The 16,729-nt window shown below is 44.2% G+C and overlaps 1 protein-coding gene and 1 long non-coding RNA gene across 7 annotated transcripts in view; one reads left to right on the top strand and one right to left on the bottom strand.

The window, feature by feature from the left end:
- Positions 1 to 16,442, top strand: part of HLF (HLF transcription factor, PAR bZIP family member) — a 54,639-nt gene extending 38,197 nt beyond the window's left edge. For 3 of the 6 annotated variants that reach the window (XM_021067249.2, XM_084983116.1, XM_021067251.2), the window contains exons 3-4: positions 6,728 to 6,948; positions 12,123 to 16,442. In XM_021067249.2, coding sequence (XP_020922908.1) covers positions 6,728 to 6,948; positions 12,123 to 12,341 — 440 coding nt within the window. In that variant the 3' untranslated portion in view covers positions 12,342 to 16,442. The remainder of the gene's footprint in view (positions 1 to 6,727; positions 6,949 to 12,122) is intronic. The other 3 variants (XM_021067250.2, XM_084983117.1, XM_021067252.2) reach the window with 1 other exon arrangement.
- LOC146398169 (uncharacterized) lies at positions 248 to 9,059 on the bottom strand. Its single transcript, XR_014820432.1, has 3 exons — positions 7,606 to 9,059; positions 4,541 to 7,316; positions 248 to 583 (listed from the first exon to the last, which is right to left on the bottom strand). It is a non-coding gene; the product is annotated as an uncharacterized LOC146398169 (long non-coding RNA).
- Positions 16,443 to 16,729: the final 287 nt, after the last annotated feature.

Here is a 16,729-nt window from a genome sequence, read left to right on the forward strand (position 1 = left end):
AAATGGTGAGTATTTCTTGCCAGTCCTTTATTCACAAACACCATATTTATAACATGGCTGAGGGAATCAGAATTCAAACCCAGGTCTGACTCACTTCACAGCTTAACCACTACCCTGTACATTTTAAAATCTTGCTATAATGTTAATGTTCTTGTGCAAGCATCTCCTCGCATAGCGTAGCTCAGCTTGTAGGTCAGTCATCTATTGCCATCACAGGTTGACCCGACAATCACAAATACTCAGTAGCACACATGAATGAGGGTTTATTGTTCACTCGTTTGAAATTGCCATAGGTTGGTCTAGGGCTTTGCTGATCGTGGCTGGACTCACACATCTTGGGAACAGGGGACTTGGGCTGACCAGGCTGGTCTGTTCCACATGTCCTTTAACCCCCAGGAGGCTCGACCAAGCATATTTTTGGTGGTGTCAGAAGTGCTTCAGAGATGCAGCAGGAACACGCAGAGCCTCTATGGGCACAGCCTCAGAACTCACACTCTTGTCACTTCTGCCACATTCTGTTGGCTGGTGCACATCATAAGGCCAGCCCAGATTCAAAGGGTGGGGGAATATCCTCCGCCCGGCACTGCAGAGACACATAGAACAGGACGTGAGGCGAGGGAGGGACATTGCTGCCTTTGCAGAACTCTTGTCGGACAGGACAGCAGGTTCCTGCCATCGGACTAGCGACCAGCTAACCAGCCTCATAGTCCAGGAATTCTGTGTCCTTGGGATGTACTAGTGAAGCCTTCACTTAATCTACTATGGCCACTCTTTATTAATGCTTGAGTGCTACTGCAGTCTCCTAAGCTCACTGGCTCCCTGTAATGTAAGGATCCTCAGAAGCAGGGCATTTTCCAGTGAAGTGAGCCCTGATGGTGGTTTTCTTCTGAAAGCAGTGGATGCAAATAGAGTCCGAGATGCTATTTCAAACCCAAATTATGACTCTCTGGGGTCAAGCAGGTTGTTAAGCAAACTAACCACAGACCGGCGATGGGGAGAAGAGGAGGATCATGGACTATGCTTTGGATCGCAAAGAATTATTTCACCTATCAGTTCTAATAGACAACCCTTTGATCAAAACCTGAATGTTTTCTCAGCATTCTTTATAGAAAATCATGTTCATCTGCGGGCTAATGCTGGTCAGTGGTGGACACTAGGGTATGAGCTCTGTCCTGACAGCACAGCTGTGTTTAACATCCTGAATGGGGCGCACATCAGGAATTAGTGCCGTAATTAGTTTTGAGGGTTAAGTCATAAATGTAGCTACAATTTTTTGCTTTGATGTAGCCGGAAATAAACCATCAACTTGAGGTTGGGATGCTGAACTGTGGCTGTCCCCATTCTTTGATGACTTCTAGACAGTCAGCTTATCGAACATGTGCTAAATTCTTGCTAAGTATCTAAGAATAAGAAACATCCTATCTTCAGTTACGCTATCTGGAGGTTCAGGCTACTCTGTGACAAAAGGGAGGGCAATTTTGAGTTTGAAGGTCACTTCTCATCTCCTTCCAGATTTAAGCCCTTTGTTCCACCCTTTCCACCAGAAATCCTCCTTGGCCCTTCTGGAAGTGACTTTCATTAAGATGCTTTCATGGAAGAATACAATGTTCCAGCCACCTGCAGAATCTACACTATAGAATTGATCTTATTCACCCCAGATCTTTCAGAGAAAGCCTTGGAGAAATACCAAGCTCAGAGTTAACAAACACAGGAGGGAAAAAAAAAAAAACCCACATGATCATCCTAACAGATGCTAAGGAGGCATTTGAGGAAGTTTAATACATAATTTCTGGTTTAAAAAAAGGGGGGGTCTCAGTGCAATAGGGCTGGAAGGGTTGGAACTATCTTAGCTTGTCAAACTCTCACCTACAAGGATTCTGGAACAAACCTTAAGGATGTGAAGCTTTAAAAACTTGTTTCATTAAAGTCTGGGACAAGCAGGGATCTCTAGTCTCATCCCTTTTACTCATGGTCTTGCAGAGCTAATGCAGGGAGGTTTTATCTTTTTATGGGCATGCCCTCGGCATATGGAAGTTCCCTGCTAGGGGTCAAATGGGAGCTGCAGCTGCTGGCCACATATCTCTAGAGGCAGAAAAGATTATTTATCTAGAAAATTCAGAGAAGTTAGAACTATTAGAATTAATTAGGGAGTAAAGAGGCTGTACATAAACCCAGCTTTTAAAATGAGTAACATGGAGTTCCCGTTGTTGGTGCAGCGGAAACGAATCCAACTAGGAGCCATGAGGTTACAGGTTCAATCCCTGGCCTTGCTCAGTGTGTTTAGAATCTGGCGTTGCTGTGACCTGTGGTGTAGGTCGCACACGTGGCTCGGATCCTGTGTTGCTGTGGTGTAAGCCAGCAGCTATAGCTCTGATTCGACCCCTAGCCTGGGAACTTCCGTATACTGCAGGTGTGCCCATAAAACGCAAAAAGGAATAAAATGAGTAACATCTTCTATGTCAGCAATCACCAATTAGTATAACAGGAAATTCACACTAACAACAACTATTAGAACACAAGGGATAAACTTGGCAAAAAAAATGCGAAAGGGTAAAGTGAAGAAAACTATAAAACTTAACTGACAGATATAAGAAAAAGTCCAAAAAATTAAAATGAGAAGTATACTATGGGTATATTGAATTTTTTTTTTTTGGTCTTTTTTTGTCTTTTTGCCTTTTCTAGGGCCACTCATGCGGCATATGGAGGTTCCCAGGCTAGGGGTTTAATCAGAACTGTAGCCACTGGCCTATGCCAAAGTCACAGCAACATGGGATCTGAGCTGTGTCTGCAACCTACACCACAGCTCATGGCAACACCTGAGCAAGGCCAGGGTTTGAACCCCCAGCGTCATGGTTCCTAGTCAGATTCGTTAACCACTGAGCCAAGACGAACCCCCAACGTTATGGTTCCTAGTCAGATTCATTAACCACTGAGCCATTCTACATTGAATATTTTAAAGGTACCAGTTGTCCCAAAATAAACCTGTGGTTTTCATGCAATCTTCATTCAAAAATCCCCTTAATAACTTTTAATATAACTTAATGTATTCTGAAATCCATCTAGAAGATATAAAAATACTGAAGAAAGGTTTCCGAAAAGAACAATAAAGAGGGTAGAACTTGCCTTATCAAATATCAAACCTTACTAATACTGTTATATGAAGATATTTGGAAAATATATAAAGCCTCTTGTACTATATGCAAAAATAAATCTTAGGTGACTCAAAATCCTAAAAATATAAATTATAGTTGTATTAGAGAAAAGTATAGGGTAATATGTATACATATATGTATGTATGTATATGTGTGTACATTTAGTATTATTTGGGGATAGAGAAGGTATGAAATTAGAAGCCATAAAGGAGAGAATTTCAAGATATTATTACTGTATTATGGGGTAAGATCTTACTAATAGTGCAGAACTCTATAAGCAAAGGTAGAAAATAAACAGTCTGGGAGAAAATATTTTCTACAAATAAAACAGATGAACAAATTATATCAATAGTCTATATAAACAGTTCTAACAAATGAGTAAGACAACAAAATCCATTTAAAAAGGAGCAAATGATATAAAGAGGGCAGTATACTGGAGAAGAAATAAATACCCAGGAGACATGTGAGATGTTCAGTCTCACTAGTACCAAGGGAAATGTAAATTAAATAATAGTAACAGTTGTGTATATTGGATTGGCAACATTTTAAAAATTCAGAGTTCCCTTCTGGTGCAGCTGGTAGTGAATCTGGCATTGTTGCTTGGCCTAGGTAGCTGCTGTGGTACAGATTTGATCCCTGTCCTGGGAACTTGCATAGGCTGCAGACATGGCCCCAAAATAAATTAATTAAATTTAACAAATAAATGAATATTTAATTGTGCAAAAATGCACTCTCATAAATGTTAATGCAAGTATAACTAGCTATGATGCATTTAGGAATATAAAATGTACATGTCTTTTGCATAAGCAGTTTCATTTCTAGAAATCTCTTCTATAAGTGTACTTACATACCTAAAAATCCATTTTGGGGAATGATTAGGTAAAGCATTATATATCCAAACTATAGAATACTACTTACTCTTTGAAAAGATCAGAGTAGTTCTGTTTGTACTAACATGGGTAGTTGCATAGGATATACTGGTATATTGAAAAAGTAATTTAAGATCTATGTGTTAGTATAATCCTATTTGGGCTAAATCATTTATGTGTGAAGACCAAGAATTGAGAGGTTTGTACCAAGCAGTTAAGGGTGGTGTCTTCTGGGAAGAGCAGCAAGATGGATTGGGAGCAGGGGAAACACATTTCGCATTTGTTGAAATTTTGCAATGAACATCTTTGCTAATTTAAAAAAATTAATGCAATGATGCATTCTTAATCTAAAAATTCTCAAAATTTTGCAGATCCACAGGAGGTAGGACAAAATAATGAAGATCTACCTCCCTGTTACTCAGTGATACTGTTGACATTTAGGAATAAGGGGGGGTGGAGATGAGTCCAGCAGAGTTAATGCAACAGAAAATATAGACAAACAGGATGGTGCAAGGGTACCTTGACAGAAAGGAGATGTGGCTGTGTTTCTCAGGTCCTTTGCTGGTTGCTTCTTTATGCTGAGGAAGCCACTGACTCATCTGTGGTCTGGTTAGGTTTATCTCCATCCGCAGGTAGGGCTGACCTACTTCCATTGGGAGAGAGGGTTGGAGAGAAAGAATGCAGATAAAGGTTCTAACTGTGCAGTGTTACTGTTAGAATGTCCAAGAATGAATGTCAGTACCCAGCATCTCAGAGGGCCACCATTAAGTGAGGAGTATTCTTTGTAGAAACAGAGCTCTGAAATAGGCACCACCATAAGGAGAGGGGTGGGAATAAAATAGAGAAAATATGAAGGACCATGTGGTCTGGGAGAGGAGGTGTGTGTGTGTGTGTGTGTGTGTGTGTGTGTATAAAGCTTAACATTTATAAAGCAATAAAGGAGAACATTTAAATACAACATAATTAACAGAATACTGAAGTACTGAGGAGGAACTCAAAGTAACTTTAAGCAATTAGGTTCAGGAAACATTAATTAAGTGATGCTTCCAGAGGGTAGGAGAGGGTGTATATGCCTGTGAGTGTGTTTAGGGTGGGGACGAAGGAACAGGTGGGGAGTGAGAGGCCATGGAGTAGCTTTATTATTAAGTTCAAAGAGAGTTTCTAAAGGGAAATAAAATCCTCATTTGACTCTTATATGGTTCATTTTCTGAGGCAATGTCAAGAGGCCCAAGATCAAATCTAGCTTGACACCATCCAGTACAGAACTCAGCAGCCTCCAGAAGCTGGAGCTGAACTGGGCTTGGCTAATGAGAAATCCCCATCCTCTGCCAAAGCCTTGGGGCCCATCTCTTCCTCTTTGGCAGGCAGGATACAAAGAGAGCTCAAAGCAGAGTGGGAACAAAAAGGTCACCCAGAACATTCATTCTGCAAGCTCCCCACTAGGCCCTTCCGGAGCATGGTTTCACAGCTTAGCCAGAAAGCAAGCCAATGGCCTCACCCTTCAGCAGGGGTAGGTTCTAAGGGCACCTCCTGGAACCCCACATGGCATGAGGAAGAGGAGGATGTGGGCCGAACCCAGCTGAGCCGAATCTTCTCGCTTATCCTTTGAGCGTGAAAGGAGTGACTCTAAAATTCAGATGGAACTACAAGTTAAGATTCAGAGCTCTGCGTGTAAGCACTGTGGTCTCTTCACCAGTAAGACACATTCTGCCATGCAGTCCACCTGGACATGTTGCAGTGGTTTGCTTTGCAGTGGTTTGCTTTGCAGTGCATGTTTCCGTGGTTTGCTCTGCAGAACCCTCAAGTGGAAGGTGGATGTCTCCATCATGTATTTTCTCTTTTGCACAATATTTCTTGTATGCACATGTGGTTTAGCAGGACAGCTCGGCCCCCATCTCCAGGCCTGCCCCCTTTATTTACTCCCCACACTGCCTGAATCTTCTTTCCACACTTAAGCTCTGCTCGTCACTTCAGTGCTCAGAATGTTCCCCTCAGTGACATTCAAGGACTGCTTACCTCTCTGACCACATCTCTTGAAGCATCTTTTCTAGGACATGTCCCCTACCCTCCTTCCTGTTATATCCTATTCCCCACACTCTGGAAGCATATATAGTTTGCTTCCATCCCTTCACTGTATTTCAGTTTTGGTCTGATTCCCCAACTTATCTGGAAAGTACCTGAAAAGTAAAAAGCAGAGTATCTAGGACATAGTTGGTGTTTTGTGAATATGTTATAGGAAGGAAGGAATGCATTTTTAAAAAATTTTTATGGCTGTACCCACAGCATAAGGAAATTCCTGGGTCAAGGATTGAATCTGAGCTGCAGCTGTGACCTGTGCCACAGCCGTAGCAATGCCAGATCCTTTAACCCACTTCATTGGCTGGGCATTTGAGCCCATGCCTCCACAGCGACTTGAGCCACTACAGTCGGATTTTTAACCCACTGTGCCACAGTGGGAACTCTGCATATATTCTTTAAATTGGTTTGTGAACACGTGTATGTGGGTCCTTGTTTCCCCTGGTCTGAGTAAAGCCATTCAGCCTGCTGTGTCTCAGGAACATGGGTGAGGACGAACAAGTTAAATTTCATGAAGGCCGCATGTAAGTGAGTTAAAAACTCTTGCCACTCATCCCAGTGCATCCTCAAGGAGGTCTCTCCTGGGTCTGGATGGAGTGTTTATGAATTAAAACTCCTGTGTCGTTTCAGGCCAGCTGTTGCCAGCCAACCGCAATACTCCGAGCCCCATTGATCCTGACACCATCCAGGTCCCGGTGGGCTATGAGCCAGACCCAGCTGACCTTGCCCTCTCCAGCATCCCCGGGCAGGAAATGTTTGACCCTCGCAAACGCAAGTTCTCTGAGGAAGAACTGAAGCCACAGCCCATGATTAAGAAAGCTCGCAAAGTCTTCATCCCAGATGATCTGAAGGTAAATTGGAACTGGTAATGAGGCTGTGGGCAACTGGAGAGTGGGATAGAGAGGCAGGTTAAAAGGGGGACCCCAGGAAAATCACAGAAGCTAGTGAACAAAGACTTGCGATTTCTTTTCCTTTTTCTTTTTTGGCCCCCCCGTGGCATGTGGAGCTCCCTGGTCAGAATCAGATCCCAGCCACAGCGCAGCCTGTGCCACAGGTGTGGCAACACTGGATCCTTAACCCATTGTGCCAGGCCGGGGATCGAACCCGCGTCGCAGCGCTGCAGAGATGCAGCCAATCCTGTTGCGCCACAGTGGGAATTCCGGGACTTGTGATTTCTGATCCCATTTCTTGGCATGTGACTAGGCAGGTTGCTTCCTCTCTGGGTGTCTTCTTTTTTTTTTTTTTTTTTTAATTTTTTTTTGTCTTTTTGCTATTTCTTTGGGCCGCTCCCGCGGCATATGGAGGTTCCCAGGCTAGGGGTCGAATCGGAGCTGTAGCCACTGGCCTACGCCAGAGCCACAGCAACGCGGGATCCGAGCCGCGTCTGCAACCTACACCACAGCTCACGGCAACGCCGGATCGTTAACCCACTGAGCAAGGGCAGGGACCGAACCCGCAACCTCATGGTTCCTAGTCGGATTCGTTAACCACTGCGCCATGATGGGAACTCCTCTGGGTGTCTTCTGAAGTATGCCTTTCGTATCTTGGGCCTTTCGTATCTTGGTCATGCATGGAAATGAGGAAAAGCAACAAAATGGAATGCTTTGCAGCCTATGAAGGAAGCCAGCCCACTACTCTCTGCAAGGAAACCCACGAGAGCCTAATAAAATCAAGCCAGGATCTTTCAGGGTTGGAGAGAGAAAGAAGATTATTTGGGAAGGGTATCTGGATCTCATAGTCCTCCAAGAGTCACCTTCCCATTGAGAATTGAAAGCTAATGAACTGCTGCCATTTCTCTGTAGGCCTCAGAAAGTAAGAGCCAGAGATAGGACCTCTGTCCACAGTGCCAACCTTGGGTGCCAGGGTGGGATTCTTTAAGAAAGCCAGCGGGTCTCCTGATACTACGTATAAGTAATGTTCACTCTGTGTCTCAAGTCATGGTCACTTGAGTATCTCAACAAAAGGTTAATATTGGGTTGGTTTTTCTCTGTTGTGTTGAAGGGACACATGATATAGGAAAATAGATTTACCTTAGGAAACCAAATATAACTTAACACAAAATTAATCTGACACATTTAATGATACCTTAGGAAGAATTCTTTCTAAAATTATGCCATGCCTGCTAATACTGAAATAGAACCATTTTTGATGAGCCATCGCTTAGAATGTTTTGTGTTTATGCTGCTTTCCAATCATTTGGATGAGAGATACAATTATATGCATTTAAGGCATCGGAAGCAGACATAATTAAATTGTTTCTAACTTGTGACCCCCATTTCTCAAACCTGAACGTGGTTTACATGAAGAGATACTCCTGTTGGGAAAATGGGAGTTTGGGACTTTGTCCTGGAACTGATTTAGACCAGTTACCTCTGTTTTTCATATCTACAAAGAGCACTGATGGGAAAAGTACCCAGCAGATTTATTATTATTATTTTTTTGTCTTTTTAGGGCCGTACCTGTGGCATATGGAGGTTCCCAGGCTAGGGGTCAAATTGCAGCTATAGCTGCTGGCCTACGCCACAGCCACAGCAACATTAGATCCAAGCAGTATTGAGACCTATACCACAGCTCATGGCAACGTCAGATCCTAAGCCCACTGATCGAGGCCAGGGATCAAATCTGCATCCTCATGGCTGCTAGTCAGATTCATTTCCGCTGAGCCCTGATGGAAACTCCTACCTGGCAGATTTAAGTCACTGCTGCATCCACATACCTAAGATGCAAAATCATAAAATATCCACATCAAAAGGGACCTCAGAGATTCATTAGATCACCGTGGTCATTTTGCCCAGGAAATAGAGATGCAGAAGAGGGAAGGTGAGCACCACTGTTTAGAGTAGGGCTTACCCTGGCTCCAGGTCAGCTAGCTTCCAGAAAGGTCACTGCATCATGTTAGTGCTGACAAGAGCTATGAGAGGGGCCTTTGGGTGACAAACCAATAGCTGTCACCCTGAGAATCAAAATAGGAAAATGAATAAAAACATGAGAAAAATTGAAGCTAATCAGGAAATTGATGGTTAGACTAAGATGGGATAAGAAGGGCCCATGGGGATTAGGTCCTGGCAGTTAAGTATCTTCTTTCAACGGATGCTTTTCTTACCTTGTGTCCTTAGCCACTCAATTCTGTGTGCATTTTAGAACCTGCCTCGTAAACTGAACCAGGGAGCCCATTCAGCATGGGTTTCCTTGTGACTGGAGGCAAGTTTGAAGGGTTGCTGCTGAATAATATATAGAACTTCTAGCCAGACCTCACAGGATCTCCAGACTTGCCGACTTAAAGCACTGAGCAAGCTTACTTAATGACCCAGGTAACCCTGGAAGCAAAGAGGCCACATGAAAACTGTCCATGCTGGAGTTATGCCTATTACTGGCACCGTGGCTGGGCCTGGCCTTTTCACATGCCAGTGGGGGAAGCGGGCAGGGACATTCAGTTGTGAGTGAAGCCCCAGGCCCCAGACCATGAGCATGGGCGAAGCAAGAAGCAGAGCCGTAGCATGTGTCTCCTCTGGCAGGAAGGCTGAAAAGGGGTGGGTGGGAGATGTGTGTGGTCTCCAGCACTGGATGGGCAAACTCAGTGAAATGGCCCTCCCTTCTGCTGCCTTAACTTCCTCTTGGGAGCCATTCCTTTGGGCTAGCAGGCGCCTCCTGGGAGGCTGAAGGTGGAGCATACTGATTCCTGGCTGATTATCCCTTTAATCACCGTGGTGTCTTTCAAACGCCCATCCATTCACTTAACAAATATGTTTCAATTGCGGGTGTCTGGCCAGTCCTTTGTCAGGGCCTGGGGATTCTAAGGTGAGCCGCTACTGACAGTGTTCCTACCCTCAGTGCTAACATGCCAGGAGGGACCTGCTGGGAGGAGGTGGCATCAAACACAAGACTCTCAAGAAGAGGATGGGACTGGCCTGAGAGGGTCTTTGCCAGGTGGGGGTACTGCAGGAGCCAGGTGGCATCTGTGCCTGGAAGACAGAGAAGGGTACAGGTGCTATATGAGCCCCAGTCAATATACTGTCCCCCGCCCCCGCCCCAATCTGCTAACAAAGCAGGGGAAGCTGGTTTTTCTAGTCCGGGACAGTGCCTCTCTCAACATTCCTACCTTCTGCTCTTCTGCCCCACTCCTTTTCCCAACTCCCTTCTCACCTGAGGTGGTCCCCTTTCCACACCTTTCCTAACTCACTTGCACAGGTAGACAGCTGAGGCTAGGAATTGAAGGCACCCTAGAATTCCAGTGAGAAGAGCTCGTAAATTGGCTGTTAGGCTGATTCCCCAAGACTCCTCTGTCCCTTAAAAGCTGGTCACAAACCACCAGATCCATGGCCTGTGGTGGTACCCCTTCCTCATCCCCTCCCGAACACACAGCTTCTCCAATTTCCCAGGGTCTTGTTCTCAGGCCACCTCCTCACTCCCTGGCCCCTCTGTGCAGGTTCTGATACATCCTAAGTCAGCCCCTCTTCCAAATCAAGTTAGAAACCACACTCCTGGGAACACTGTTGAGTATGGTGGGTTTACTGACTAAGGGGATGGAATTGGGGCTTAGTAACATAATTTCCATCACAACAGGAGGTCTCACTGTTGTTAATGAGCCTGTGGAGTCTTGCACTCTCTTAGCCCCTCCCAGCTTCTCTCTAGCCAACTGGCCTAGCCTCTCTCTCCCCTTTCTCCAGCTCCCCAGCTTCCTTTCTGAAGGACAAATCTTGCCCCAAGCTTACTTATCCAGGTATTTTCCAAAGGACAGTCTCCTCTCTATGGAGAATTCTGGTATCAGCTATTATGATCATGCTTTTCACTTTGTTATGTATTATTATGATATGTATAGCAAGCTGGGAGTGCTTTATAAATAAGGGAACAGTACCAGCTTGTGAAGGGCAGGCAGAAGGTGCCTGAACATGCTTTCTATCTCACACTTCCTGTCTTTTTGCTGGGCAAATGTTGGAGGGTAATAGGCAGGGATAGGGCAGATCACTGACCTTGGACCTTGCTCTCTCTGGGCCTTGGCCCCAACCCATGTGACCTCCTCCAGTGCCAAATGCCCCTTGGAACCCTGGGGGAGGGTAAGAACTGGTCGCAGTCATTCACCCTTATTCTGGGTGTCACATTACTGCAGGTATTAGCTTTGCTAGGATTCAGGAATTTATTGCTGCAAGTTACTGAAAGAAGCTTGCAAAACTCATCAGGTGGTACCATGAAAGGAAGGCTTACATACCTTAGTACTCCTAGGAAGGTTTTCCCTTTGTGGCAGGGGGAGCAGCCATGGGGGGCAAGGAGGGATTGCTTTCACATTGACCACAATTAAACAGCACTCAGGCTAAGAAGGCCTAGAGAACAGTTAAACAGGAAATTTGCATACCTGCAAATCACCTACTGCTTCCCGCACATAGTGGCACATCCCGAGCATCTTTCCGGTTCAGCCGGATGGTTATTTTTAACAGTTCTCTGTGTCTACCATGATGTAGTTATTAAAGTTCCTACCGATAAATAGGAGTTTTTCTCCATTTTGTTCTACTACAAACAACGCTGCATAAAACTTTTGTGCGCGTGGGAGTGAGCAGGTGATGAAGACTGGAATAGGATGAGAGCCTAGAGATGGCGCGGCATTTAAATCGCTGATCTTGCCCAGTGGCCTTCCAACAATAATGGATCCACTTAGAGCAGGAAGCATGTGTGGCCACGTGCGTGGGGAAGAAAAGGGTTCCAAACAGTTTCAGCAAAGAGAGAGAAGGCATCAGCCTCATCCAGGGAGCATGGGGCTGAGGTGGGGGAGTGCCCCCGCCAGTTACCCCGGGTTTTGCCAGGGCCTCGGGGAGGGGGCGCGATCTGCGGACGGAACCCCCTGGGCTCCGGGCGCAACCCCTGGGCTCCGGGCGCAACCCCTGGGCTCCGGGCGCAACCCCTGGGCTCCGGGCGCAACCCCTGGGCTCCGGGCGCAACCCCTGGGCTCCGGGCGGGGCCGGCGCGGGGCGAGGCCCGGGGCGGGGCCGGCGCGCGGCCGAGGTCTAACCGCGGTCTGTCGGTCCGCCCCGAGCAGGACGACAAGTACTGGGCGCGCCGCCGGAAGAACAACATGGCGGCCAAGCGCTCGCGCGACGCGCGGCGCCTCAAGGAGAACCAGATCGCCATCCGCGCGTCCTTCCTGGAGAAGGAGAACTCGGCGCTGCGCCAGGAGGTGGCCGACCTGCGCAAAGAGTTGGGCAAGTGCAAGAACATCCTGGCCAAGTACGAGGCCCGGCACGGGCCCCTGTAGGCGGGCGTCCGCGGCCCCGGACTGTGGCTGCCTGGCTGATAGCACCGCACCCGACCGACCTTCCTGACATCAGCACTTTACCAGACGCATCAACACAACGGACTCACATTTTGGTGTGTGTATGTGTGTGTGAGTATGTGCTTGTGCTCATGTGTGGTCAATGGTGTGTGTGAGTATGTGCTTGTGCTCGTGTGTATGTGTGTGCGTGTGTGTGTTTGTGTGTGTGCGTTCCTTTGCACTTGCCATTTTGATAGCCCTCATGGTCTTTTAGTTCCTAAAATGAAAGGTGCCATGTTTTTACTGGACTGCAGAGACCTCTCAAGGGTTTCCTGCCCCCTCCTCTTCCTCCACTCCTGCCCTTTCAGCGTGGCTTCATGTTGGCTCTTACCTGTTTTCCAGGACCCTCTGCTTGGGTCCACTAAGAAGGGCCCTGGTGAAATAGTATATGTCGGTTTTCAAGACCACAGGCTCTTGTTTCTGTTTAACCTGTAAGTTACCCAGCTAATAAGGTGCACAGAATAACTTAGCACTACACTGCAGCTCTCTTCAGTTTTAAGTTGCTTTCCTCATATTTTCCGTTTTGGTGATAATCGTCTTCAAATTTAAAGTGCTGTTTAGATTTATTAGATCCCATATTTACTTACTGCTATCTACTAAGTTTCCTTTGAACTCTACCAACCCCAGCAAGTAAGAGTACTATTATAGAACACAGAGTGTGTTTTTGCACTGTTTCTACCTAAAGCAATAATCCTATTGTACGCTAGAGCATGCTGCCTGAGTATTACTAGTGGACGTAGGATATTTTCCCTACCTAAGAATTTCACTGTCTTTTAAAAAACAAAAATTACAGTAATGCATTTGAGCATGCCCAGAACATCCCCAGGACAGGGAAGCAGAGGGAAATGCCAGGTCTAAGAACGAGGGGTTAACTTAGCAGTATACAGCCCAAAAATGCATCTTGGAACAGCTTTGATATTGATGTGTTTGCTTTGTTTTCTCCCCTGTCCCAGACTCCCAACCCCCAATTTTCTAGTTAACTTTTTTCCACATCCCTCTTGATATTCAATACAATTCAATTACTTAAGATTCAGTTTTCCCCATTTTTTGTAATATATATATTTTTGTGAATTATACCTGGTTGCTTTAAAAAAAAATCAGTTAAGTTAATAAGTTGATGTTTTGTAAAACCCTTTTTCCTAGTGGTGTCATTTTTGAATGCTTCATAAATTAATTATTCTGGAGCTTATGTTTCTTCTCTGTTTGCTTTTGAACGTATGTGCTCTTATAAAGTGGACTTCTGAAAAATGAATGTAAAAGACACTGGTGTGTACCTCAGAAGGGGATGGTGTGTCACAAACTGTGGTTAATCCAATCAATTTAAATGTTTACTGTAGACCAAAAGGAGAGATTATTAAATGTCTAATGTTTATACAGAGTAATTATAGGAAGTTCTTTTTGTACAGTATTTTTCAGATATAAATACTGACAATGTATTTTGGAAGACATATATTATATATAGCAAAGAGAAAAGGAAAACTATTCCATGTTTTAAAATTATATAGCAAAGATATATATTCATCAACGTTGTACAGAGAAGAAGTGCTTGGGGGTTTTTGAAGTCTTTAATATTTTAAGCCTATCACCAACACATCAGCATGTTTTCCGCTTTCAATTAAATTTTTATGACAGTATCGAAGCTTGCTGTGACGAATTCTGCTCTAAAATATATAAGGGGCTTTCTTATTTCTTATTAGGTCTCAGAAAGAAGTCAGTTAACGTAACCCAAAAGCACAAAATGGATGTTAGTCAAATATTTATTGGATGATGCAGTGTTTTTTAGGAAAAGCATCTGCCACAAAAATGTTCACTTCAAAATTGTGAGTTCCTGGAATGGAATATCACTGTAAGCATCCCAAACAATTCTGTTCTCCTCTGTGGGCACGTGCATCTTACACAGCATAAGGTTAATATCGGTGCTATGTGTATGGTTTGTAATTTAATAGATGTTTTGACCTTAAAGACGACTGTTCTTTCATTTCTCTAACTTGTGTCAAGAGATTCTGCTGTTGTTGCAAAAAAACATTTTCTGCTAGATTAAAATACCCTTTCATCCATGGGATTTTCTAGTTTCCTGCCTCCAGAAGATGTAATTCTTTAATGACCCGGTGGTCTCACTGTCATTCCATCAGCAGCATTCCTCTCATGGTGTCATAGTCTTGGGAAATCTGAATAGTAAGATATTCCTATGAGGTATCCATTTTATCCCAAGCTGTAGATTATGGCGGGAGGTGGGAGAATATTGGACTTGGAATGCATTGTTCAGGTAAACAATAAACAAACAAAACCTTTGGCAAACCTAAAGAGAAGTGATAAATGGTATTCAGAAAGGGAACCAAGTGGACATGGAGTTGGCCTTTTTATAGGTAAAGTGACTAATGGCAGCAGAGTGGTCAAATAGTCACAAAAACAGAAACAAATATCTTTAAGTGGGAAAGTGTTGAAGGATTGTACTAAAGACCATCCAAATTCATTGACATATAAAGTGATGGCTGAAAGAAAAAAAACAAAACAAAAACAAACCCTGTATTGGAACATTGGTCTTTCTGAAATTAGGCTGTTTGTATCAAAAGAGCATCATAAATGTTTTCCACAGAAGAAAGGAAAAGAGCATTGTAAAACTTATTCTTTGGCATGCCAGAGGAGGTTTCAGTAACTTACCTCGTCTTAAAAATGTAAAACCTTTGGAGTCTGCACAGGTGCCTTCTATGTAGGTCATTGTCACCAGGCACATGAGCACTCACCCTGCTTTCACTGCTGTCTGTCGGGGCAGTTAACTAGTAAATAAAGCAGTACTGCTAAATGGCGTGGGAAGCCATGACCCAATTTGGAATGACTTGGATCATCTAGGGTCAAATGAGTTCTGTAGACTGCAGCTATTAAAAGAGTCCTGTTGTCATTTTTCACCTTTTTATCATAAGCATCTTGCAGAGATTAATTGCTTGGCCATTAAAAATGAATCCAAATCATATTATGCCCAACATCATTTAGACATGATTTGGAATGAGCAGCCTAGGACTTCCTGACAAGGTCATATCATCCTCTCTTTTGACTAGACTTGCAGAGAAAGGCAAAAATTGGTCAGCCTGTTCTCGGTTTGTGCTACCTTGAGGATGTAGGTAAGGGATGGAAGAAGGTTCTAAGTCATCATTTCTGCCTCGAGAAAGTGGCCACCTTTTGACCATTCAAAACCCGCAGTGGGCAAGACTTGTGAGAGGCCTTTCATCTTCAAATACAACAGGCTGTGGCGAAACCATCCCTTGAAGCAGGACTATTTGAGGAGCGTGCAGATAGAATTCTGGCATTGGGTAGGGAGGACGCTGTACCAGATGGCCCAGAGGTTCCTCCCAACCCCTTGGTTTTGTGAGGGAACTTGAAATAATTCTAAACATACATTTGAAAGGTCTTAGGTCTGTTTTCGGAAGAGTCAAGAATTTTAAGTAGAGTCCCTCTCACCGCCCCCACCACCCCAAAGTAAAACAAATGTTATTCTGTAAAATGAAATAGAGTTTATCTACTTTCCCCCTGATGTTCCTTTTAGGGTAACTCAAACTCTCTCAGCATTAATTAGAGCAATCCCAGAAGGGAGTAGACTCCTGCTCTCAGTCTGCCAGCTTCTTGCTGCAGCCTCCTAGGCCCCTACTGGGGAGCCCAAGATCTCTAGGTTTTCTTTATAATTAATAATGTCATTTTTGCAATGAGCAAAGCCATGTCCTTGATCTTGGTGCATTAGACTTGGCAAGTAAAGTCAGTACATTTTGCAGAGAGCCAAGTGTATGTAGAGGAATGTGTGTGTGTGTGTGTGTGTGTGTGTGTGAATAGTTGAGACATAAAATCTTTTCATTTTGGAGCACCTTACCAAACATCGATAATCCACCACCTCATCCTTTGGCAACACTGCAAAGATTGCATCTGTTACACAGGTACAGGTTCACTTGAGGTCAGTTTAATTGTACACCATGGTATTGGTGGTGTTTATGCTGTTTAGTCCAAACCTTTATCTGTTATTCTTAATGTTTAATAAACTTTGAATTGTTTCCTGTCTTTCATGTATTTTTGTTGACAGTCTGCTGGAAATCAGATGCTCTTCCCATTTCTATCACCAAGAGGCTATTTACAGAGATTAATTACATCAATAATAAAGTAATAATATTACATAATGAGTGATAAATTAACATTGAGTACTTAGGTGCCAGACACTGTGCATGGAATATTTTATTTAATCCCATGTCAACCCTATGAGATAGGGACAGTTGTTATCTCCACCTATGAAAGAGAAGGTAGAAGGTTCTGAGGGTTAAGTAGCTGGAAGAAGTGACAGAAATGAGTTC

The sequence above is a fragment of the Sus scrofa genome, chromosome 12 (genome assembly GCF_054392235.1).
Source record: "Sus scrofa isolate SSC_HxYL_T2T_F1_AM1 chromosome 12, Sscrofa_HxYL_maternal_Yorkshire_Landrace_v2.0, whole genome shotgun sequence".
NCBI lineage: Eukaryota > Metazoa > Chordata > Mammalia > Artiodactyla > Suidae > Sus > Sus scrofa.